At 39.6% G+C, this 26,610-nt stretch overlaps 1 protein-coding gene and 1 non-coding gene across 2 annotated transcripts; both read right to left on the reverse strand.

Annotated features, from left to right (window-relative positions):
- Positions 1-21,917: 21,917 nt before the first annotated feature.
- On the reverse strand, positions 21,918-24,907 carry LOC107785512 (uncharacterized). Its single transcript, XM_016606837.2, has 6 exons — positions 24,468-24,907; positions 23,110-23,207; positions 22,958-23,029; positions 22,642-22,766; positions 22,278-22,350; positions 21,918-22,148 (listed from the first exon to the last, which is right to left on the reverse strand). Exons 1-6 carry the CDS (start codon positions 24,790-24,792, stop codon positions 22,044-22,046), a joined length of 798 nt encoding a protein of 265 aa, XP_016462323.1. The 5' UTR covers positions 24,793-24,907; the 3' UTR covers positions 21,918-22,043.
- On the reverse strand, positions 23,916-24,132 carry LOC142165656 (small nucleolar RNA U3). The gene has a single exon (XR_012696310.1). It is a non-coding gene; the product is annotated as a small nucleolar RNA U3 (small nucleolar RNA).
- Positions 24,908-26,610: the final 1,703 nt, after the last annotated feature.

The following is a 26,610-nucleotide window of genomic DNA, read 5'->3' on the forward strand; positions in this document are numbered from 1 at the left end:
CAACATTTCATTACCACCTCACCATTATACTCTCATTTTCATCCCTTCCCCACAACTTTCTTTCCCGTTCATTTGAAGAAAAATCACAGATCATAAATATACAAACAAACTACATCAAAAGAAATGCTGACAACTAAAGATAATATGAAACAATGTGAACCGAAAAAATTTTGATTTTGCTATTCAAAATTCATGTATACAAACGAAAATACATTTTATTTTATATATAAAAAAACTAAGCAAAGATACAGGTAAACTAGTTTAAGGTTTCAAAATTGACCATGGTGAGAAAGAAAAGCAACCTAGACACGAGAGTTAATTTTTTTTGTTTCTTTCTCTTCAACCACATTTCTGGAAGGCTACCATTTTTTCTCTCTTTACGTTTTGTGTTAAAATAAAAGTGCTACTAAATTTTCCGTAAATAGATCTTACAAATTCAGCTGCAACACAAGGAAATGCAAAATAAAACATAAATTGTAAGGTCAAGTGAAAGGTACGTACAATTCTAGGATCGGTCGGAGAAGCAACAAGTATTTTGAAAAGCAAGAGGAAGTAGAGGCACTAAAGTCTTCAAAATAATGATAGAATCTCAAAGTAATTGAACTTGGTAGCTGCAAATAGGGTGAAATAGTGAGGTAGCAATAAAATGTGTTTATAGGGGAGGCAGTTAACGGAGGAAAGGTAGGTTTGTACCACTTTCATGATGTCAGAAATATATTTGAACCGATAGTATGACGTTACGAGTATATTTAGAGTGATAGTATAACGGAGGGTAATATTAAACCTTTTTTCAATAATATAAGAACATATTTGACCCTTTTCCGTTTTTACTATTAGTTGTAGTTGGTGAGAATCTAAAAAAAGAATAATAATAATAATAATAATAGCATAACAATAACAATACTACTACTAATAATAATAAGTTGGTTGGTGAGAATTTGCAGTGCAGAGTTGTACGTTGTGTTTTGAGAATTGGACTTGTTAGTTTAAAAGTCGAACTAATTTTTTTAATCCACCAACAACGAGGTTTGGTAGATGTCACTTTTGACCATAGGGAGAGGAGTTACCTACTTTTTGACATGATTCGATTTTTTAAGTATTTGATTTTTTTTTCTATAGTTGGTAGAACAAAATATTAGCGGGCGTTTGGACATGAGAATAGTAAAATTTCAAAACAAAAAAAAATCAAGCGAAAATGGTATTTAAAAATTAAAGTTGTGTTTGGACATGAATATAATTTTGGGTTGTTTTAAAATTTTACGAGTGATCTGAGTGAAAAGTTTACAAAAATATTTTTTTGGAGTTTTTATAATTTTCGAAAAATTCCAATATTCATCTTCAAATGAAAATTTTATGACCAAACACCAATTTCGAAAAAAAACGAAAAAAATTCAAAAAAATTAAATTTTTTTTTATGTCCAAACAGGCTCTAACTATTTGATTTTTTTTTATAGTTGGCAGAACAAAATACTTAGTTTAGGTTTCATATTAATTAATAAAATACTCTGTTACACAATATATGTCACTTTTTGTATGGTGCAGAGTCAAAATGTTGAAACATTTGCACTAATAACTCTAGGCTCTAGCTATCTAAAGTTGGTAGAATATAATAGAATCTGTCCCTACTAAAGATTTGGAGTTCAAATATTAGAAAGAAAAAAAAAATCCTAATATGAAATATTTCTTGCTTGAAGTCAGATAATTTTTTCCATTAAGAGTTTTTAAAAATTTATTACGTATCTTCAGCTAAAATTGCAAATTATCTATTTTATGTAATTTCTTATTTTTAAAAAAAAAATATAGGAACTAATTTAGGATTAACACTGAAGAATATATTTATTGGTCATCATATTCTGAATCCCGTCATTCTTTTGGGGGAGTATTATTTTATCTAACTTATATAAGTACGTAACTTCAACAAAATTTAACATATTAAACGGTTAGTTTAATTTGTATTATATTTTATCGTTCAAATATTGGAATTTTCGTCCCATAACATTTACATAATTTACGAGTCACACTAATGTTTTAAACTTTTAGCATTCAATTTTGTAATGTTACATAGAGAGTGTAACTTCATATCTTCCCTTTAGCTTTGTGATTTCTTAACTTATATCTCAATTAATTAAGTAATATATTTTGTTTGATGTAAAAGAAAATATGGAAGAAGAAAGAGTGCGGAGATCATGTTGTATGTTTTTTAAGATCTTTTTTTATTTTAAGAAACTAGATTATTGCAACCTGTATTTACTGCTTCTGAGATTCATCAATTAATTATGAGAATTTTTAGAGAAACTATAGCTTGCCTAACTGATTCATTAATTTCTTTGATTGTTTGGCAGATCTAATATTGGAGAATAAAATCTTGAAAATTAACAGAGAATATTTTCTTGATTTTTACCAAATACCAATCAAGATGAGGTGAAGTTAAAGAACTCTTTAATATCTCTTATTGAACTTTCAGCATTTTTGTTTGACTCAAAAGATGTTAAATTTTTTTGGACAAATCAATCAAAGATGAAGGGGCAAATTGTAGCTGAAAATAATAAACACTAGGATGATAATAATAGAGAGAAAAGAGTTCAATCTTCATTCAAGGTTAGTAAGTTTTACAAGAAAATGAACCCCCCCCCCCTTTACAAGACTTTCATCCCTCTTATATACTAAGGATTTTTCTCCGATCGCAGGAACGACAGGTTAAGAAATATCTAAAGAATATTCCCTAGGTCCCCTAATGTGCTGATTCTACTGTCGATGTCGTAGCGTCTCTCCTTTTATCATGGGGTCGTATCCCTCTAGGTGTCGACTCATGGGTGCTTGGTCGTCTGTCGTGCTCACCGTAGGTCGTGGTCGATCAAATTTGGACCCATACAGTTAGTCCCTCCGCTTATCGATGTCGCGATCGGATGCGTCCTCGATGAGCGGACTCTATGCCTTCCTTGGGGGGAATTTGACCTGTTGGGATGTTACGACATGGCCAACGAAGGGTGGCTATCATGCTGGGCGAAGCACCGAAGAGTACACACCACCCAGAGGTGATGTCAGCTTTTACGTCATCATCACGCAGATTTTTGAGGCACAGACTGACTATTTTGGCGCTATGATTTTTATGCTGATTTAAAACTTGCCGCCTCGATTCTGGCGCCACCTAACCCTATAAATAGATGAAGGGTTCGATTTTTTGAAAAACTTTAGCCACTCTCTTGGTAATTCTTCAGTCTTCTTCATTTGCTCCTACACCTTCTTGTTTCCATTCCTGGCCGGAAGTTTCTTCTTTTTTACTCCCTTTGTGTAGCTACTCCTTTTAAACGAAATCATGTCAAGGTCTCGTCGTACTAATGAAGAGGTTCTTGAGGTTGCTCCGTCAACCGCAGCGCCTCTTTCAGGTAGCGGAGAGGTGGAGATAGAAGAAGGTGATAGTCATCTCACAGTGGAGGCGCTACTACCGAGGCATCCCCTATCCCGGAGCGACTTCCTCAAAGTCCGCCCCCTACTCTGAACCCCGTACTCCGCATAAAGTATGGTATTCCTGCCCATGTGGAGATGATTCTGGCGGGGGAGGATTATGTTGACGTCCACAGGCCTGGGTACTGTGCTTTCTACGAATATCCTTTTGTGATCGGCTACACCCTTCCTCTCTTCCCTCTAGCGGAGGAATTCTGCAGATTTTACCATATTTGCCCGGCTCAGCTTTCGCCGTACACGCTCAAGGTGCTTCTGCTACTGACTAAGTATGCAGAGTTGGCAGAGTGTGACGTCTTCGTCTATCATCTTTTGCACTTATTCACGCCTGGTTTCCTCAGGGGTACCATGGTACATTTGAGGCTTCGTGGTACAAAAGGGCTGGTGGTCGGGACGGATGACCGGGCGAGCCATAAATTTTGGCACAAGTACTTCTTTATCAAGACCGAACACGTTGTTTCTGACCCTGCCGGATTTCCGGAGCGATGGAATAGAACTCGTAAGTGCCATCGTTCGTTATGTCCCCCTATTTTCTGTAATTATTGTAGCTTTTTCTCACTCGTCATTCTGCAGCTATGGGCCGCCCGCCTCGCCCTATTTGCGGGTCTCAAGAACTGGGTAGCTCGCCTGTTGCCCCATACGGAGTGAACTCGAACTTGGTCTGCCTTCGTGCAACGTTATGGCCCTAGGTTTCCTCAGGTAAACGTTTGCTCTATTACCTCATAGGCCATGCGACCTTGATTGACCGTATGACTCTTTGTGATGATAGGTCGGGGAGCTTCTAGGCGGAGGGCGCCAGTTCCTGCTTTTAGACGAGCCATTGCTGCTGCGGACACACGATTCATTTTGTGCGAGTCTGTTCGAAAAGGCCATCCTCAACTTCCTCGACAAGGGGATTTGTCTCAAACCGTGGCCACGAGGGAAGAAGCCTTATTGGCACCGGTCTCACATCCCGTTGATGAATATTCTAATGGTGACGAGCCGTTAGAGAGAAAAAAGAGAAGGTTGGAGCTAGGAAAGGTTGTGGCTACTGATGCCGACGGAAACGGAGCATCCCGCACTGCCCCGGTGCCCGTATTTATGGTCGATGTCATTTTGTCAGGGAGGTCTCCCCGAACGGAGGGACTTGGCCTAGGAGTCGGTTCAGTGTGTTTCATTGAAGGTGGTGCGTCATCCAATGCTGGAGGACCTCGTGTTGAGGGTGATGGCTTGGGTTCGGATATCGCCTCGGAGGACGTCAGTGAATTTTTGGGTCGCCATAACCATATGGAGGTAAGGATAGACGGGTCTGACCGTCACGTGGTAGTCCCGGGGAGCTATAACTTGCTACTGAACAGCGAGCATGTTGCGTCGGCCCTTGCTCCTCTATGTGCCGCTCTTGAAAGCGAGACGCTTGGAGCGATGAGCGATGCGGAGTTATCTCGGAAGGTTGCCGGTATGGCTCTGCAAGTAGGTTCCCTTTTCTTCTCTTTTTATCGTGTGGTTGGTGTGACAATCTGCGTTGTCTATTTTATTTTCTAACTCTGCTCCTCTTTTGTCAGACCCTCATCCTGGAGGTGGAGAGAGAGCGTCGTGAACGAAAAAAGACGGGCCTCTATCAGAAGATGTCGTCGAAGTATCATCAGTACCGTGCTAAACATTGGGCGATGTCTGACATCTATCATCAGGATCCCGAGTTCTAGGTGTTTCACGAGGGACTTAAGTAGCGGGAGGACCAATTGGAGCGTAGGATAGAGGAGCTGGAGGAGAGGGACGAGGAGCTTGTGAGGGCTATCGCCCGCAATAGCGAACTGGAGGCTTTCCTTAAGGCGAAGGAGGGCGAGCTCGAGTTGAGCAGGGGGTAACGGCTGAGAACGCTGACTTACAGCTGAAGGTGGTTGTCTTAACCGCCGAGTTAAATGCTAAGGCAGTGAAACAGGCTCAAAGTCGAGCTGAACGCCAATACTGATAATTTGGAAGCCACTATTTCTAAGTCGGTATCATTGGAGGATGCCCTCCATATTTCCTGGTTAGAGCTTACTGGGGAGAGGGAAGCCTCCGGTCGTCAAATTGCAAGGCTTGAAGAGCGTGTTAGGGGGCTTGAGACGGAGTTGGTTGCATTGCGAGGGCAAATGGCTTCGCTGAGGATGGAGGAGGCAAATCAACGTTCCCAGCCTTCCACATCTCGTGCCTCAGCCGATCAGGGCTCGCCTCGTTGCTTGTATGAGTTGTGGGTACTTGCAGAGTCTCAACTAGATGTGTATAAGGTTTTTCACGCCGAGGGCAGGGCAATAGAGGTGGAGGTTCAGGCGGTGCATGCCGAAGCGCGTGCAGCCTATGAGTCGTGTGGATATGACCCCCTCACTCCTGACGGGGAAGGTGTCAATTCTGATAATGCAAATCACCTTGCTTCAGATTCGTGGTATGAATATGCTTACCCCACTGGGGATGATGTGTAGTTTTGGTTTGTATTTCACTTTTTGCTTAGGAATTTTTAGCACGGGTCGTGCTAGGGCTTTTCGTAGGGGCAAATGTAAATGATATTTTTGTTGCAATGTGAACTTTACTTTTATCGGTTTGTTTGTTTGTTGTCCTCTTTTGTTTATTGCATGACGTTCGCGCCTGTGGCTATTGGGATGTTGCTTCGATTATCATCAAAGTAGTATCCCGTCGTGGTTCGAGCGAGGTCGCTCATATTTTGTCGATGGTCTTGGTCATTAGGATGTTGCTACGACTGTCGTCGAAGTAGTATCCCGTCGTAGTTCGAACGAGGTCGAACTCATATTTCATTGATGGCCTTGGACATTAGGATGTTGCTTCGATTGCCGTCGAAGTAGTATCCTGTCGTAGTTCGAACGAGGTCGAGCTCATATTTTGTCGATGGCCTTGGCCATTAGGATGTTGCTTCGACTGTCGTCGAAGTTATTTCCCGTCGTAGTCCGATCGAGATCGAACTCATATTTTGTCGATGGCCTTGTCCATTAGGATGTTGCTTCGACTGTCGTCGAAGTAGTATCCCGTCGTAGTTCGAACAAGGTCGAACTCATATTTTATCGATGGCCTTGGCCATTAGGATGTTACTTCAACTATCGTCGAAGTAGTATCCCGTCGTAGTTCGAACGAGGTCGAAATCATATTTTGTCGATGGCCTTGTCTATTAGGATGTTGCTTTGACTATCGTCGAAGTAGTATCCCATCGTAGTTCGAACGAGGTCGAGCTCATATTTTGTCGATGGCCTTGGCCATTAGGATGTTGCTTAGACTGTCGTCAAAGTAGTATCCCATTGTAGTTCGAACGAGGTCGAACTCATATTTTGTCGATGGCCTTGGCCATTAGGATGTTGCTTCGACTGTCGTCGAAGTAGTAACCCATCGTATTTCAAACGAGGTCGAATTCATATTTTGTCGATGGCCTTGACCATTAGGATGTTGCTTTGACTGTCATCGAAGTAGTACCCCATTGTAGTTCGAACGAGGTCGAACTCATATTTTTTTGATGGCCTTGGCCATTAGGATGTTGCTTCGACTGTTGTCGAAGTAGTATCCCGTCATAGTTCGAACGAGGTCGAACTCATATTTTGTCGATGGCCTTGGCCATTAGGATGTTGCTTCGGCTGTCGTCGAAGTAGAATCCTGTCGTGATTCCCGTAGGAAGACGTCGCACGTCGACTAGTGGAGATTTTATTTTATGCATACAGTGGAGATACGATTCTGTACGTATAATGGCGATTTGATTCCATACATACAATGGAGATACTATTCCGTACAAAAAATTGCGATTTGATTCCATACATGCAATGGAGATACGATTCCGTACATAAAGTGGCGATTTGATTCCGTGCATACAATGGAGATACGATTCGGTACATATAATGGTGATTTTGATTATCTATATGTAGTCCCTTCATTGCCTCGATCAGGAGACCATACTGACGGGTCGAGGTATGGTCTGACGGGTCGAGGTAATGAACATCACGTCGATCCATAGTGCGTTCCCCTCGTCGCCTCATTAAAAACCTTCCCGGGAAAACCCGGGTAAGGAAAAAATAGTAGGGCTTGGGTGGCGTCTTCTTTTAGAAGTGGAAGTACTTGAGGTGGGCGATGTTCCAGTTGTTTTGGAGCAGTTTTCCCTCCATTATTTCTAGCTGGAATGCCCCTTTGTTTGCTGCTGCTACTATCTTATAAGGTCCATCTCAGTTTGTTCCCAATTTTCCTTCATTAGGGTCCTTTGATGCTTGTGTCTTGGCCTTGATGACGTAGTCGCCAATTTTGAGTGGTCGCACATTGGCTCTCTTGTTGTAGTATCTCACTACTTGCTGCTTCTGGGCTACCATTCTTACGTGGGCCATGTTTCTTCGTTCTTCGACTTCATCCAGATCTTGTAGCCTACTTTCGTCATTGCATGTTCCGCTCTAGTTAGAGTATCTCAAGTTGGGCTCCCCAACTTCGATAGGTATAACTGCGTCGGTCCCATAGACCAGTGAGTATGGCGTTTCTCCTGTGCTGGATTTTGGCGTCGTACGATATGCCCATGATACTTCGGGTAGTAGTTCAAGCCATAGCCCTTTGGCTTCCTCAAGCTTCTTTTTCAATATGTTCAATATTACTTTGTTGGAGGATTCTTCTTGGCTATTGGCGGCAGGATGATATGGCGTGGAGAGTATTCGTTTGATGTGCCACTTTTCAAAAAACTCGGTGGTTCTTTTTCTTATGAATTGAGGTCCGTTGTCGCAACTGATTTCCTTGGGGATGCCGAAACGACATATAATTTCCATATAAAGGCGATGACCTCCTGCTCACGTATCTGAGAGTATGAACCTGCTTCCACCCATTTAGAGAAACAGTCAGTTAAAACCAAAAGGAAGCATACCTTACCTCGCCTTGCTGGGAGGCGGCCGACAATGTCCATTCCCCATTTTATGAATGCCCATGGCAAAAGTGACGGAATGGAGGAGTTCTCTTGCTTGATGTATCATGGGGGCATACTTTTGACATTGCTCGCATCTTCGGACGTAGTCCGCGACTTCTTTTTTCATGGTGGGCCAGTAGTAACCAACACATATGAGGCATCGAATGAGGGCACAGTTTCCCGTGTGGGCGCCGTAGTGTCCTTCGTGTACTTCTTCTAGTACTCGCCTTGTTTGATGTGGTCCAAGACATTTGGCTAGAGGACCGCCGAACATTTTTTTGTAGAGATCATTATTTATTAGGCTGTATCGGGCTGCCTGTACCCGGAGTTTTTTAGCTTCCTTTTTGTCTTGTGGAAGCGCTCCATCCTGCAAATAGGCTACGAAGCGGTTATGCCAGTCCCAAGTTAAGTTTATAGAATGTACCTCGACGTGGTCGATTGCGGAATGAAGGAGTGTGACCACGTTCTCTCTGTTGATATTTTTGGTGGCCGCAGCCAGTTTAGCAAGGCCATCTGCTTCGATGTTTTGCGCCCTGGATATTTGGTCGAGGCGGCACTCATCGAACTCTGGCAGTAGTTTATGGATTTCTGACTAGTATTTTTGTAGCCTCTGCTCTTTGATTTGGAAAATCCCGGTGACCTGATTCACCACGAGTTGGGAGTCGCAGTGGAGGACGAGTCGCCGAGCGCCATATTTGAGGGCTAGCTTCAAACTTGCAATCACAGCCTCATACTCTGCCTCGTTTTTAGTCATCTCGGGGCATTGTATGGACTGGCGAATCAGTTCGCCTGTATGGACCTCGAGGATGAGTCCCAGTCCCGATCTTGAGGCATTGGAGGCACCATCGATGTAGAGGACCCACGGTTGGTATGTGTGGAGGTACGAAGCGCCTCTTGTTCTGCCTCGGGCAATATCTCTGTGCTAAAATCTGCGACGAAGTCTGCGAGCACTTGAGACTTAATGGCAGTTTGCGGTTGGTATATTTTATCATGCTCACTTAATTCTGTGGTCCATTTGGCGAGTCTACCCGATAGTTCGGGTTTGTGCAGGATACCCCTTAGAGGTAAGGTCGTTACTACTTTTATAGGGTGGCATTGAAAATACGGTCTGAGCTTCTGTGAAGCCACGACCAGTGCCAAGGCTAGCTTTTCAAGGTCAGGGTACCTTGTCTCAGCATCGATTAAAGTTTTGCTGATATAATAAATCGGAGATTGTGTACCTTTATTTTCATGGACCAAGACTGCACTTACCGCAACTTCGAAAACTGCCAAGTACACAAGCAAACACTCGCCTGGATCTGCTTTGATGAGTAGTGGCGGCGAAGATAGATACGCCTTTAGTTTACTCAGGGCATCGACACATTCATCGTTCCATTGCAGCCCGTGGTCTTTTCTCAGCACATTGAAGAATTTGTGGCATCTATCCAAGGATCGTGAAATGAACCTTGATAAGGCGGCTATTTTCCCCGTTAGTTTCTGCACTTGATTTTTGCTGGTCAGTATCTCTGGTATCGCGTCGATGACTTTGATTTGATTTGGGTTGACTTCGATTCATCTCCGCGACATGAGGAAACCTAGGAATTTTCCTGAGGCCACGCCGAAGGCGCACTTCTCCATATTCAACTTCATCATGTACTGCCTAAATATCTCGAAGGCTTCTTTCAAGTGGCTAATATGATCTTCCTTTTTTGTCAATTTTACTAGCATATCGTCGATATAGACCTCCATGGTCTTGTCGAGCTGCTCTTTGAACATTTTGGTGACCAACCTCTAGTATGTGGCCCCTGCGTTCTTGAGTCCGAACGACATTACTTTATAGCAGTAAGTTCCCTGATGAGTGATGAAAGTCGTCTTTTCTTGATCCTCTTCAGCCATTAGAATTTGGTTGTAACTGGAGTAGGCGTCCAAGAAACTCAGCAATTCGTGCCCTGTTGTCGCATCGATCAGTTGGTCAATGTGGGGTAATGGGAAGGAATCTTTTGGGCACACTTTGTTTAGATCGGTGAAGTCCACACACATTCGCCATTTCCCGTTCTTTTTTTTACCATGACCACATTGGCGACCCATTGGGGGTATTTCGATTCTCTGATAGAACCGTTGGTAAGTAGTTTATCCACCTCTTCGCTGACTGCCTCATTGATCGCAGCATTGAACTTTTCCTCATTTGTCGTATTGGCGGATAGAGTGAGTCGACCTTCAGTCTGTGAGTGGCGATGTCCTTTGGGATTTCGGGCATATCTGAATGGTAGAAGGCAAACAAATCGGTGTTGTCAGTTAGAAATTCATGATACTTACCTAGCTCCGAGAGGGTGTGCCCTATGTAAGCCTTTTTTGTGTTATCGACCTTGTCTAATTGGACTGGGTCAAGATCCTCTATGGTTGCCTTGAAGGCTTCTACGATGTCTGGATCTTTGATGGCCACTATTGGTGGGTCGGGTTTAGTTCCCAACTTGGCTGATTGCTATGCCTCCGCGTTTGTGCCTTTTAGTTGTTTGGTGTGCGTGCAGTCTTGGGCGATCCGATAGCATTCTTGGGCGGTGCGTGGCTCACCTCGGATGCTGAATATTCCCCACGGGGTAGGAAATTTGATCACTTGATAGAAGCTCGAAGGGACGGCTCGCATGGCATGTATCCATGGTCGTCCTATGATGGCATTATAGGCTGTTGCCTGGTTCATGACATGGAATGTTGTTTCCAGCGTGACTCCCCCAGCTAGGACATGCAACACTATTTCTCTGGATGTCCGCTCCACTGCATTGTTAAAACCCGTTAGTGTTATGCAACGCGGTATTATTTTATCCTCAAGCCTCATTTGCATGAGAACTCGCGAGTGAACAATACACGCGGCGCTCCCATCGTCTACCATGATCCTTTTTACATCTGTATCAGTAATGCGTAAAGTTATAACCAAAGCATCATAGTGAGGGAAAGACAAACCGTCGGTATCTGACTTATCGAAAATGATATTATCTTCGAAGTCGTCGTACCGTTCGTGGGTGACCGTCCGTTTGAGTTTATGGGTGGAAGTGAACTTCACATGGTTGATTACCGCGTCGTCACTACCGCCAATGATCATCTGTATGGTGCGTGCTGGTGACGGTGGCTTTGGAGGTCCTTGAGATGGGTCACGTCCTCGGGCGAAGTTGGCTCTTCCTTTGTCGCTTAGTAGTTCTTTCAGATACCCCTAGTTCAGCATCCTGATTACTTCTTGCCGTAGACCTATGCAATCTTCGGTCTTATGTCCTCTTTCTTGGTGAAATTCGCAGAGGACGTTGGACCTCCTGGTGCTTGGGTATGATTTCATCTTTTGCGGCCACTATACCTTTGTGCCCAGCTTCTCCAGTGCGTACACTATCTCTGAAGGGGAAACATAGAAATTATGAGCAGATAGTAGTGTAGGCATACCTCTTTCAATTCGGAGGGGCGCAATGTTCTGTGGCGCGGCTTCCGCGTGTCGTGGAGGGGATGCGTTGGATGCTCAAATATAGGGCTGATGCCTTTCTCGGTTAAAGCGGGGTGGTTGATTTCTTCGTCCGTCATTGTGTCGATCTTTCCTTGTCTCGGTTTGGACCGATGTTAACCGCTGAAGTGGACCGTTCAGGTCATCCTCATCTGCCCTTACCTCGGCGCAGTAGGCATTGTGAATTTCTTCCCATGTGGTAGGGGGATACTTCATGAGTCTACTGAGTAGTTTTTTGGTCGCTTTTGATCCGCTCCTGTTTAACCCATTTTGAAAGGCTGCCACTGTCATCCCTTCTGACACGTTTGGTAGGCTCATCCTTACTCTATTGAATCGGGTAAAAAAATCCCGAAGTCTTTCGCCCGTCGTTTGTCTGACGACGAAGATATCGTTGACCCTAGCTTCAGCCTTCTTCGCCCCTGCATGAGCAGTGGCGAATTTATCTGCCATCTCTTCAAATGTTGATATTGATCGTGCCGGTAGCTGGGAGTACCATGTCAATTCTCCCCCTGTCAAAATTTCACCGAACTTTTTTAGCAGCACAGATGGTACCTTATCCTTTAACAGATCGTTGCCTTTTACCGCAGTAACATAATGGATTAGATGATCCTCCGGGTCCATGGTCCCATCGTATATTTTCAAGTATGACGGCATTTTGAAGGTTTTTGGGATAGGATAAGGAGCAGCCTTGTCGCTGTATAGTTGTTCGACCAATCGGCCCACATCGCATTTTGGCAATAGCTTGGGGGCACCTGGTATTTTGTCAACTCTTTCCTGATGCTCCTTCATTTGATCACAGAGCGTCTTGTTCTCGTTTTCCATCTCTTCCATTTTTTTCAAGATGGCTATGAGCGCATCGCCACCTGTATCAGCGACAGTGCGGTTGTTGCCTGTTCATGTAGTGCTTGGTTCGCTGAGGGTAGCTGCGATTTCCGCAGGTGGTAAGTTTTCGACATTTCCTTGAGGGGTTTTTTCGAGCATGTTGCTCAGAGCACTTGTCAACCATTCCTCTAGCAGCTTTCTGACTGCTGGTGGCGTTTCTCCCGCCGTGGATGTGGAGGCTCCCCTTTCGCGCAAGACCGTTAGATCCCCGTGTGGAGAAGGTGAGATCTCCCCCTCCGGTATAACCCCTGGTGTTGTATTCTCGGTGTCTTCTCTACCGGCTTCGTTGAGGAAGTTCAGGAGGTTGTTTGAGACATCTGCTATCATCTTCAGCCTCGCTTCTTTCTCCGCCATTATTGGTGTTTATGGGGTTTGAAGAACAATAATAGTCACTTTCAAGAACCTAGATGTGAATTATGATTTCAGCTATGAAAATCCCCACAGATGGCGCCAAATTGTTTGACTCAAAAGATGTTAAACTCTTTCGGACAAATCAATCAAAGATGAAGGGGTAAATCGTAGATGAAGATAATAAACACTAGGATGATAATAATAGAGAGAAAAGAGTTGTCAATCTTCATTCAAGGGTTGGTGACTTTTACAAAGTGTGCATCCCCCCTTTACAAGGCTTTCATCCCTCTTATATACTGAGGAGTTTCCTCCAATCGCAGGAACGACAAGTTAAGAAATATCTAAGGAATATTCCGTAGGTCTCCCTAATGTGCTGATTCTACTGTCGATGTTGTAGCGTCTCTCCTGTTATCACGGGGTCGTATCCCTCTAGGTGTCGACTCATGGGTGTTTGATCGTCTGTCGTGCTCACCGTAGGTCGTGGTCGATCAAATTTGGACTCATACAATTTTTATTCCAGAAATTTTAACATCAATGGTTTATCAAAGTATTAATTAATTCGGTTTCTCATTTAAAAACTTTAATTAAATAAAAAGTTAATTACATTAAATACCGTAAAAGAAACAAAATATCTTCTTTAATTATATATGCGTGGCACGTCAAGAGTAACATGGCATGTAGGGCGGATCTCCCTTTCATTCCGACCAGAAAATAAATGATTAAAATATGATTTTAAGAGTAATGCAAATTGTGCAAACATATGTCAAAGCTCAATTACTCAAGCAATTGATCTGTCTTTTTGTTCCTTTCACAAATTTTGACCCTTTTTTTCCTATTGTAATCGTGGAGTCAGGTTTTTGCACACATCTCAACTAATTTCATGAGATATTTTGTGTAGTTTAAAAATTTATACTGTGTATTATAATATATTTTATTTCCTTTATCCTTTTCTATTTCAGTGCTAAGATTTCTCCCGATTACAAAATTCAAAAATGCTCAATCTCTTTGCAAACATTTGAGTACAATTCAAGCACATGAATAGATTTCGAGGTACATCTTCAACGTCAATAGATGTTCCAACTTGATCTTGAATTAAATCAAATCTAGTGGCAACAAAACATAAAGAAATTGCTTCATCATACAATATATCTAGCATAGTTTGATTGGTCATGAATCCTAAAAAAGAGCGAAATTTGAAATTTACGATTTTTAACACGTCAATCTCATGCGACTATAAAAGCATGCCGTTAAAGAAAAAATAAAAAATTAAAATTTAATAATATTTTGTAAAATGAAACCGACAAGGTAAGTAACCAAAAAAAGAAAAGGAAGAACAGATCATGTGTGGATCCCCAGGGCAGATCGAGCCAACGTAGAAAAGAGAAAAAGAAGTTAGATCCGTTACAACTTACACTTACAATCATTGACAGTTCACTTAGCTAAGCTAATTTTGCACATGATCTATATATAGAGTCCTTGTCAAGTGTTTATATTTGTACTTCTTGGACCAGAGATAATGCAAGTAGGATTTCTATGTGTCGGTCACACATTTTTTTTTTTAAAAATAATAGAAGAATGGTGAACTCGCGAATATTGGACGTCCTAAATGAACAATAGAAGTATAAAAGAATATTTACTACAATTAAAAATCAAATTTAAGTAAAAATAAATTTTGAAAGAGTTAGTTGAGACATCTTTAGTTTCAACAGATTGGTCGATTATATATATAATAAATTTTAAGATAAATTTACTCAATTGAACAAGGCATCTTTACGTTTAATTGATTCTTTAGAATCTCAAATCAAAAAGTGACGTGTCAGTGTGTCACTATCAATCAACTAGGATAAAAACTAAATATACAATCAATATTTACATTAAATTAAATAATTTAATATTAGTAATAAAAGGTTAAAGTGATAATATACATATTAGTTTTCATTTAAATGATATATATTTTATTAGGGGTGTACATGGACCGGGTTGGTTCGTTTTTTATCAAAACCAAACCAAACCAACTATATCGGTTTGGATTAATTCGGTTTTATCGGGTTTCTCGATTTTTTGTAATACATGATATTATTTAAATCTTACTTTGTTAATTTTTTATAAGTAAATATGTGTTTTATAAAAATTGACAAATATATGATCTATTAAGATATTCTTATGGGAGATTTTTTTTAGTAACACGTGATAGTTATTTTTTAGTCGTTTGACAATAATTTTTTGTTAATGTACACTTTCAAAGTTAATCGAATTTAATAATTACACATAAAAAACAATATGATACCTATATAATGATATATTCTAATTAATTTTAAATTATCGAAATATTGTTAAGAAAGTAGTTAGTGGTTAGTGGAGTAGTTAGCCAGCTGTCCAACAATGTAAGCAGCTGTAAGTTAAGTTAGTTAGGAGTAGTATATAAACCTCTCATTTGTACAGTATCTGAAAGTGAATGGAATAGTACAATTTCCATTTCTCTCTTAGCTTCTCTTGAGAAATCCTCTGCAGTCATGGAGGTTCTCTCCATATAATATGGTATCAGAGCCCGTGAAGACGATCGATTCATGTGGACTACTCGAATTTGATTTGAGTTTCTAAAACTCATCAGAAATTTGTGTAATTGCTTCGATTCATTCTGTTCTAGATTGAATCGTCTTTGAGCAATTAGATGTCCTTTCTTCATCTTTGTGCACAATTGCTTGCTGCTAATCTGAGATCTATTTCTCTTCATCCTTTAATGGCAATCAGAGGTATTGGTGCTAGCTCAGACACATGAGTTGAAGACATTACTGCTGATGCAACTCCAGTGGCAGATCCAAGTCATGTGGTTGGTATAGTGATCGATCAACATCATCCTTTATTTCTTCAGCCTTCTGATACTACAGGTAGTTCTCTCATCTCAATCAAACTAACTGGACATGAGAACTATGCTATGTAGAGCAGCTTTATGCGTATCAGTCTACTAGGCAAGAGTAAATTAAGTTTTGTTGATTGTAGATACACTAAGGACAATTTTCCTCCTACTTTACATGAACTGTAGGAAAAATGTAATGCCATAGTTTTGTCATGGATCATGAACTCAGTTAGTAATGAGCTGTTAGGTGGCATGGTGTATGAAACTAGTGCATAGAAAGTGGGGGCTGATCTTAGAGAAAGCTTTGACAAGGTTAATGGATCTAGAATTCTATTTTTGCATAGACAAATTGCTACCTTGTCTCAGGGAATCTCATCTGTGTCAGTATACTTTGCTAAGATGAAAGAACTTTGGGCAGAGCTTGATGCATTGATGCCTTGCCCTGGATGTGGTTGTGAGGAATCGAAGAGGTATGCAGAACATTTTGGGAATCACAGGTTGCTGCAGTTTCTGATGGATCTAAATGAGACTTACTCACAATCTAGTAACCAGATTATGATGATGAGTCCTACTCCAACTATAAACAAAGCCTATTTTATGATAATAGCAGAAGAAAGCAGAAGATCTGTAGTTAATTTTGCTCAAACCTCTACAACAAATGAGGGAATAGCTATGTTTAGTGGAAAAGGAAACTCTCAAGGTTCAAGTAACTCCAAGCCTAAAAGGAATAATTTGTTCTGTGACTACTGCAAATACAAAGGTCACACAAGGGAGGCTATCCTGCAGAATTCAAGTAAAAAAGAAAGGCTGGACCTAACAATGCTACTCAATACACAGGACCTCCAACCAATAATGGCCCTAACAGTGGAAGCTTTGAGGTTGCAGCTAACTTTGCAGGACTTCAACAGAATAATCTTGATTCAACTAGTCAGGGACCTCAGGGTGGTCAAGGAGTGATTGCAGGAGTGTCTCAGTTTACAGTTGATCAGTACAATCAGATCTTGCATCTCTTGGGCAAGTTCAGCATTACATCTTCAAGTCAAAGTGATCCACCAAGTAATGCTATGTCGGCAGGTATGACTTCATCCTTTATAGCTACTAAAGCTGATGTTAGGTAGATAGTTGATACAGGTGCTTCCAATCACATGGTAAAGAGTCTCAAAGTTTTAGAGGAATCTAGAAATGCTGATGAAACTAGCATTGGAAAGATTCATCTACCTACAAGAAAGATAGAAAGTGTAAAACATACGAGGTCCACAAGTGTGCTATAAGGACAGAAGATTACAAATGTGTTGCACATACCAGACTTCAAATATAACTTTTTATCTGTTTCAAAATTAACAAAGGAACTTAGATGTTTGGCTGTGTTCTATCCTAACTTCTGTCTTTTCCAGGATCTCTTCAATGAGAGAGTGAGGGGGATTGGTAAAGAAGATGAAGGCCTTTACATTTACATATCAGGTAACAAAGACCAAACAAATGGAGGAGAAAATAACAACTCAGATTCTGGAATATCTTTTGTAAATACAATAAAGGATGATTGTTGAAGTGTATCTCTGTGGCATAGGAGATTAGGTCATGTGCAAATTGATGTTCTGAGAAAGTTAAAAGGTTTTCAAAATTTGAAATGTAATAGTGAGACTAAGCAATGTAACGTCTGTCCTGTTGCTAAATAAACAAGCTTTCATTTCCTCTTAGCACCTCTGTGGCTACTGCATGCTTTCACTTACTTCATGCTGATGTTTGGGGGACCTATAGGGTACCTACTCATGATGGGAAGAAATATTTTCTCCCACTAGTAGATGATCATTCCAGGTTTACATGGATTTTCCTGTTGCCTTCTAAAGCTGAAGTAATTGTTGCCATCAGATAGTTTTTTATTATGATCAAGAATGTTCATTCAATCATTCCTGCACTGTAAAATTCCTAAGAACAGATAATGGGTGTGAGTTTTTTTAACTTTCAAAGGACAGAGTTATTGCAGTCTTTGGGGATTGTTCATCAGAGTTCCCGTGTCTATACTCCACAGCAAAATGGATTAGCTGAGAGGAGACACAGACACATACTCAATGTGGCCAGGGCACTGAGATTTCAAGCAAGTGTTCCACTGAGATTCTGGGGGGAATGTGTATTAACTGCACTCTACATTATGAACAGACTACCAACACAGGTACTGCAGGGTAGAACTCCATTTGAACTATTGTTTGGTCACTCACCTTCCTTAGACCATATGAGAGTTATTGCTGTCTAGGCTATGTAACTGATGTTAAAAGAGGTGACAAATTCTCACCTAGAGCCGCTCCTGTAGTTTTTCTTGGCTATTATATGACTCAAAAGGGATACAAAATGTACAACATTCATACCAAAGAATTCTTAGCAAGCAGAGATGTTGTGTTCAAAGAAAATGTCTTTCCCTTCTATCATTCAGCTCATCTACTCTCCTTGTTCCCTACCATTGACATTCCTCAAGTCTTATTGCCTAATGATATCCCTATATCCTCCTTTGCACCATCTTCAATCTCTTCATCTCTTCCTACACCTTCTCCTCTATCTTCTCCTATTTCTACTTCACCTGCCTATAGTAGCTTAGATCAACCAACTCAAGTACCTGCTGGCCCTGAACCAGTATCACCAACTAGTCTCACTCATGGTCTATCTCTTCCTTAGTTGTCTACCTCAGATGGTCAATTGATAGAAGCCTCATATCCTAGAAGGTCTAGGAGAACCAGTAAACCCCCTATCTGGCTAAAAGACTATGTTACCCTTTCTCAAGGCAAAGCCAACTGTTCTTATCCTCTTTCAGCATGTGTTAATTATGAGAATGTCTCTGACTCCTATGCCAAATCTCTATCCTACTACTCTATTGTTGTAGAACCACAATCATATGCTGAGGCTGTCAAGGATCCTAAATGGATTGAGGCTATGAAAGCTGAAATCTCAGCCTTAGAGGAAAATCAAACATGGTCTATAGTGGAATTACTTGCTAGAAAGGTTCCTATTGGCTGTAAATGGGTGTTCAAAGTGAAGTATACATCATCAGGTGAAGTTGAGAGATATAAAGGCAGGTTGGTTACTAAAGGTTACAGTCAAAAGGAAGGGCTTGACTACACTAAAACTTTCTCTCCTATAGCAAAGATGGTGACTGCCAGATCAGTCATTGCACTTGCTGCAGCCAAACATTGGCCTCTTTTCCAAATGGATGTTCACAATGCATTCTTGCATGGTGAACTCCTAGAAGAGGTTTACATGGATGTGCCACAAGGGTTTGCAAGCCAGAGAGGGTCTTCTCACAGGGTTTGCAAACTTCACAAATCTCTGTATGGCTTGAAACAAGCACCCAGGCAGTGGAACAGGAAGCTGACTGATGCCTTAGTACAGTTGGGCTTCAGTCAAAGTCATTTTAACTATTTTCTTTTCACAAAGAAGGTACAAGCTGAATTATTTGTGGTGTTAGTTTATGTAGATGACCTGATAATAAGTGGAAGCAATCCAGGTTTGATAACTCAGACTAGAAATGATCTGAAGCTCAGGTTAGAAATGAAGGATCTAGGAGAACTTAGGTTCTTTCTGGGAATAGAAGTTGCAAGATCAAAAGATGGGATTATTATAAGCCAAAGGAAGTATGCTTTAGAGTTGATATCTGAAATGGGACTTGCATGTGCTAAACCTGTAGGAACACCTCTTGAGTACAATTTGAAGCTTACATCTGTGGAGTATGATACTGTTGTAGGAACCTCTGAGTGTGAAGACAAACTGATTGAAGATATAGGTGCATACCAAAGACTAGTAGGGAGGCTATTATATCTTACAATGACCAGGATTGATATAGCATTTGCAGTACAGACATTAAGTCAGTTTATGCACAAGCCTAAGCAATCTCACTGGGAAGCTGCTCTGAGAGTTGTGAAGTATGTCAAGACTTCTCCAGGGCTTGGCCTACTAATGCCTTCAGAAAGCTCAGACAACCTAAGAGCATATTGTGACTTAGACTGGGGTGGATGCTTACATACTAGGAAATTAGTAACAAGGTACCTAGTTAAGTTTGGGAATGCCTTGATCTCGTGGAAGTCTAAGAAACAAGATACAGTTGCAGGAAGCTCTGCTGAAGCAGAATTCAGAATTATGGCATCCACAGTTGCTGAAATAACCTGGCTTACAGGACTCTTCAAAGAGCTAGAGGTTGATGTAAGTCTACCAGTTGATCTCTTCTATGACAGCAAAGTTGCAATCCTAATCCCATCTTTCACGAGATGACTAAACACATAGACATTGACTGTCACTTTGTACGACAGAAAATCATACAAGGTGTAGTGAAAACTCATCATGTTCCCACAAAAAAGAGCAGCAACTTAAACTCCTTACCAAGAGTTTAGGAAGATTGCAACATGATCACCTAGTGTCCAAGCTGGGCTTGAAGGATATCTTCAAACCATCAGCTTGAGGGAGGGTGTTAAGAAAGTAGTTAGTGGTTAGTTGAGTAGTTAGCCAGCTGTCCAACAGTGGAAGGACAACTGTAAGTTAAGTTAGTTAGGAGTAGTATATAACCGTGTATACCTCTCATTTGTACAGTATCTGAAAATGAATTGAACAGTACAATTTTCATTTCTCTCTTAGCTTCTTCTGAGAAATCCTCTGCAGTTATAGAGGTTCTCTCCATTTAACAAATACCACTTCAAATTCGAAAAAAATATAAGAATTTAATAGATATCGACATATGAATATGAAATAACAAAGAGATTGACACATTTTACTAACACTTGATAAGAAAGCGATCATATAACTCATTATTTAAAGCTAATAAAAATAGAGCACTTTATATTTAACTAAATATTACATTCCATAAGAGAATTACAAATATTTCTAGATATTTTTTAAAGAAAATTCTATAAAAAGTCTTTAAAATTATATATTTATATATCGGTTTGGTTCGGATATTTTTACTCAATACCAAACCAAAATAAACCAAACCTAGTCGGGTTTTTTTAATCGATTTGGTTTGACTTTTCAGGTTGATGCAATTTTCCGATTCGATTTATACACCACTATATTTTATATTTATTGATTTGATATAAATATAGTAGAAATGCAAGTAAATTTTTACCAACAAGTACAACGTAGACGGGATGTAAAATGAAGAAGTAAAGTGTCGGTCACAAGTACGCTAAAGATTTCTTAATCTGTTTGCTTATTCGTTTGTTTAGTTATAACAAAATTATTTGTTTTTCTGTTCACATGATCGGACATTGGAATCCTAGCCATATAAAATGGACAGTGGAATTGGTCAATTCTTTTTTCTTTATTTTCTGGGAAAAGAAAACAAGAAAAAAAAAAAAATCTACAGCTTCGGCGGTTGATTACAAATTCTAATTTTGATCTTTTGAGATACCTAATTAAGTTGCATTTTAAATTAATTAGTAGAAACATGCATCTTTGTTATACCCTTTATCAAATTGGAACATGACTTAGTATTTCATTGAATCCACTAATTAATCTTTCTGAACTATATTTACTCAAATTTGAACATGACTTACTATTTCATTAAATCGACTAATAATTAATTTTTTTTCCAAATTAACATGACTTAGTATTTCATTGAACCCACTGTTGATCTTTCTGACCATACTCCTTCTTACTATTTCATTGAATCCACTAAATCTTTTTGAACTATCTTTTTTGCTCAAATTTGAACATGACTTACTATTTCATTGAATCCACTAATTAATCTTTTTTTTTTTTCAAATTTGAACATGACTTATATTTCATTGAATGCACTAATAATCTTTTTTTTTTTCAAATTTGAACATGACTTACTATTTCATTGAATCTACTAATTAATCTTTTTGAACTATCTTTTTTTCTCAAATTTGAACATGACTTACTATTTCATTGAATCCACTAATTAATTTTTTTTTTCTTCAAATTTGAACATGACTTATATTTCATTGAATGCACTAATAATCTTTTTTTTTTTTTTCAAATTTGAACATGACTTACTATTTCATTGAATCCACTAATTATTCTTTCTGAACTATACTCTTTCTCAAATTGGAACTACACTTTCAATAGCAGTTTTCTCTCTCTCTATAATGCCAAAAAATATTAATTGTCCCACCTCTAAACAGAAATTTTAATCTTTTAATGGATTAGTAACTTAATCCAAGCTGAAGTCCAAGTGCCGCGTGAACTAGAAACAAAGTCATTATGCCACTACCCAATATGCCATGAACATTCCTCAATCCAGGATTTCCCTGAAAAAAGAAATCAATTACGGTTCAATCCCAAACTAGTTACTGATAATGTGAAAAGAAAAAAAAAAGGAGAAAAATATCTTCTTGATGAAATAAGAGTCAAAATTTGGATAATTTGAGCAGATTTACCTCAAATAGTGCAGGTAAAATGGTCTGTATAGTCAAAAGAGTTAGGCCAATAAAACCTGTGACAGCATGAGGACTGCAAAAAAAAAAACAGAAAATATCATATTGACTACTATTTATCTAAATAATTTAAGCTATATGCATTAACGATGTAATTTTTTTTTGAAACTATCAGTGCAGTTTAGCCTATTACAGCAAGTTAGTTATCATTTTGTATCATGTTATCAATTAATGAATTGTCATTTTTAACTGTAATAATCTTATAAGCGATCTGATTGCGCAAATTTTTTATACCGTTTAGTACATTGAATTTAAACTCTTATCTGAAACTATAACCAAGTTTCAATTTTGAGATTAAATAAGCTACCTTTCTAAAATAGGCTTATCTGAAGTAAGCAGAGATGTTATTCCACCAGTAGCTCCAAGAGCAAAGAAGAAGAACATTCCTCCTAGAAGTTTTGGATGCAAATCTTTGGCTTTGGCCTTTTCCTCCTATATATCACCAAAGAATAGATCAATACATCAAACACTTCAATCAAAAAAAAAAAATATACCAAAAGCCAACAACAACAACAACGTTAAATCCTTTATGAGTTTAACTTCTGTACACTAACGACAATGTAAAAGAATTTTTCGTTAAACTGTCAATGTATATAAGTTGAATCATTTTCGTTAAGTCTTACCACATTGTCAGAAAAGCGTATTCGGAAACCAAGGTAAGTCCCATATCCACCCATAGCAAAGAGGACAACAGCCTGAAAAAGGGAATTGAATTCTTTAGCAAATTCATCACTTCAATTTAGTATCATCTGCAATGAATTAACAGCATACATACCATGTTACCAGGATGACCCCAATGCACAAGCCAATCTGGTAAATTCCATGATTTTACAAGCTCAACAAAAGGACCAAACAAAGACCTTATACTTCCAGCTGAATCAATGGACCAACAATTTTTCATCAGATTAAGTTGTAAAACAGACGACTATAACTTCTACTCCGTCCCAATTCTTATGAAACGCAGGCAATAAGTTGTGAAAACAATTCCGCTAAGCGGATTCACAACAGAACTGAAGGTATTAATAGTTGCTAACTTGCTACTATTAACTAACTAGCAGATAAGAATAAGCAGAGCTATCACAATCTGTAAATCTGTATATTCAACAAGAAATTCCCTCTTTAACGGGCCTTACACGAGAAATAAATCGGGTCCCGATGCAGATACCAAACAATGAATGGGAAACCAAACAAACATTCAACAAGAAAAAATTGCCAAATTTCCAATCAAATTGGCATTTGGAAAAGGACATACAAGATAGTGTTATCAACAAAGAAGATAAGCATTTACTACTATGATAACTATTTTCAGCATACATTAAGCATTTTTTTTTAGTTGGGAGGTGAGAATGATCTTCTACTGCGCCATGACCCGAGGGCCGACAGCCATCACACCATCTAGAGGCGGACCTATATGTTATAGTGAGGGGTCACCCGACCCGTAAGCTTTGGCAAAAATCTTGTATATGCGTATGTATATACCTTGAAAATAGTTAATTTAAAGCACTTGGCACCGTGAACACCAAAAGCCTTTAGGGGCACTTGTTGAGCAGAATATTGTGGCACCATTGTGTAAAAATCCTAGGTCTGCCTCTGAGACCATCCCAGCACACCCATAGTTGGGAGCCGAGAACAATCATCTATGACGCCATGACCCCGAGGGCTAAGGTAGTTGTTAATCATGCTCTGGTATATTGGCCATGCCTCATCAACCAGACTTGATTTCCTGTCTCCTTAGAACTCAAGGATATAGTGCTACAAGCTTATAGAACAGATCCTAATCCTGTTCAAGTAAGGTCGTATTAAGCAGTTCAAATGTATTTAACTTATGTATTTTGGCTGTGTTAAAAAAAAATTACACTGATAGTGCACTTTAACATGTCGTAGGTGTCTGGTAAACTACGCTATATTTCACGTATTATCGACGGACTACAACAACAACAACAACAACGACCCAGTATAATCCCACAAGTAGGGTATGGGGAGGGTAATATGTACGCAGACCTTGCCCCTACCCGAAGTATTATCCACGGACTGTTACCTATAATTATTTTTGGAGACCAAATAAAAGTTAAACTCAGTTCAAACTAGCACCAAATAGTGGCTTAATGTATAGCAGTATTACAGTAGCATTACCTCCAGGAAGAGCAGCAACAAACATCAATGGCAAAGGACTGAATGAATACATAAGGGTCTCATCAGTAGTAGAATCCTCTTCTTCCAATTCATTTTCTTTCACTAATTCAACTTTGTTTATATCGACAATATCTTCAGAATTCAAGTTCTTGTAAGCTAAGATAGGAGCAAAAAATGCCCTTCCTTTGACATTGCTAAACACTGCACTTTTAACAGAATCAGAAGCAAATTTGGAGGAAGTAATTGGTTGAGAACTAAGGAAAGAAAAAGAAGGAGAAGGGTGTTTGGTGAAAGCAATTGGTGAAGCATTCACCATATTGGCCATTAGTGATACAAAGCAAACAAGAATTGATTAATTTCAAGAATCTGAGTATAAAGTTGAATGTATGCTTTGGTTCGTGCACTAGTTAAGTAGTTGTTGGAGATAAGATAAAAATGGGAAAGGCAAGGAAAGTGACACGACTATACATAAATATGAATATACTAAGCATTTACGCGTGGTCACCACACGTTGGAGAATAGGATCTTTGCACAATTGCACCTACTTTTACAAAAGTTGTTTGGTTCTTTTTCAGCATAATCGGATGGCACAATTCTGGTGGATTAGGACAATATAAGACATTGGCCAAGGTTTCTCCAAACTTTGTAGGAGCATTCTAGTATCTCCTTAAGCACCATTAACACTACCAAATGGCTGCGGTGAGATAGTGCTCCTCCATTTTTAATCGGAAGTCACTGGAGTCGTCTTTGATAGGGACCACTTTATGTGATGACCCAAAGCAAAGGGTCGCCGGGATGGTTAGGGTCCCTCCATTTTTAATTCAGAAGTTACGAGAGTCGCCCTTGGCAAGGAGTCCTTTATCCCTAAAGTGAGACTTTTTAAATCGAATCCGGATTAACTGGATCCTACTTTTGGTAGAGAGCACTAGCTTTACCCCTAAAGTGAAACTTTCTACAACGAATTGGGATTTATCGGACCCAAAACAAATACTGAATTTTGCGAGAACATAAAAAATGACCTAATGAATAATATTCATCGCTTCAGCATGTCCGTTCTTCGTTCTTTGGTATTTTAGGAAAATAAAATAGGAATTCAGCATAATTTTCAAATTTTTGTGAGGTATAGTCCACGCCATCTGCATGAATTTGGGCGACCGACTACAAATCCCCTAAAATTTTGCAGGAACATAAAAATAATATAATGAACAATAGTTATTGTTTCGTCACGATCGTTCCTTATTTTTTGGCGTTTTAGGGCCATGAAACAGGAATTCAACACGATTTCTAAATTTTCGTGTACTGTCCATGTCATTTGCGTGAATTCGGGCGACCGACTCAAAATCGCCTAAAATTTTGCGGTACCATAAAACATGACCTAGTGAGCAATAATCATCGCTTCAGAATGACTGTTCCTCGTTTTTTTGCACTTTTAGGCCCATAAAACAGGAATTCAGTACGATTTTCAAATTTTCACATGTTATAATTCACGCCATCTGTATGAATTCCGACAACCAACTCCGAATCCCCTAAAATTTTACGGAGCCATAAAAATGACCTAATGGACATAGTCATCGCTTCGTCATGGCCGTTTCTCGTTTTTTGGCATTTTAGGGTCATGTAACACAAATCAGCACGATTCCAAATTCTCATGTGTTATAGCCCATGCAATTTGCATGAACTCGGGCGATCGGCTCCGAATTGCATAGAATTTCGTGGGACCATAAAAATGACCTAATAACCAATAGTTATCGCTTTGGCATCACTATTCCTTATTTTTTGGCGTCTTAGGGACAAGAAATAGGAATTCAGCACGATTTCGAAATTTTCGTAAGGTTTAGTCCACTCCATCTACATGAATTCAGGCGACCGACTACGAATCCCTTAGAATTTTGCGGGACCATAAAAAATGACCTAATGATCAATAATTATCGTTTCGCCACGATCGTTCCTCGTTTTTAGCATTTTAGGGCCATAAAACAAGAATTCAACACGATTTCCAAATTTTCGCATGCTATAGTCTATGTCATCTGTATAAATTCGGGCGACCGGCTCCGAATCTCCTAAAATTTTGCGGGACGATAAAAAAAGATCTAATGAACAATTGTTATCGCTTTGCCATTATCGTTTTTTGTTTTTGGCATTT

This window comes from Nicotiana tabacum, chromosome 10 (assembly GCF_000715075.1).
Source record: "Nicotiana tabacum cultivar K326 chromosome 10, ASM71507v2, whole genome shotgun sequence".
NCBI lineage: Eukaryota > Viridiplantae > Streptophyta > Magnoliopsida > Solanales > Solanaceae > Nicotiana > Nicotiana tabacum.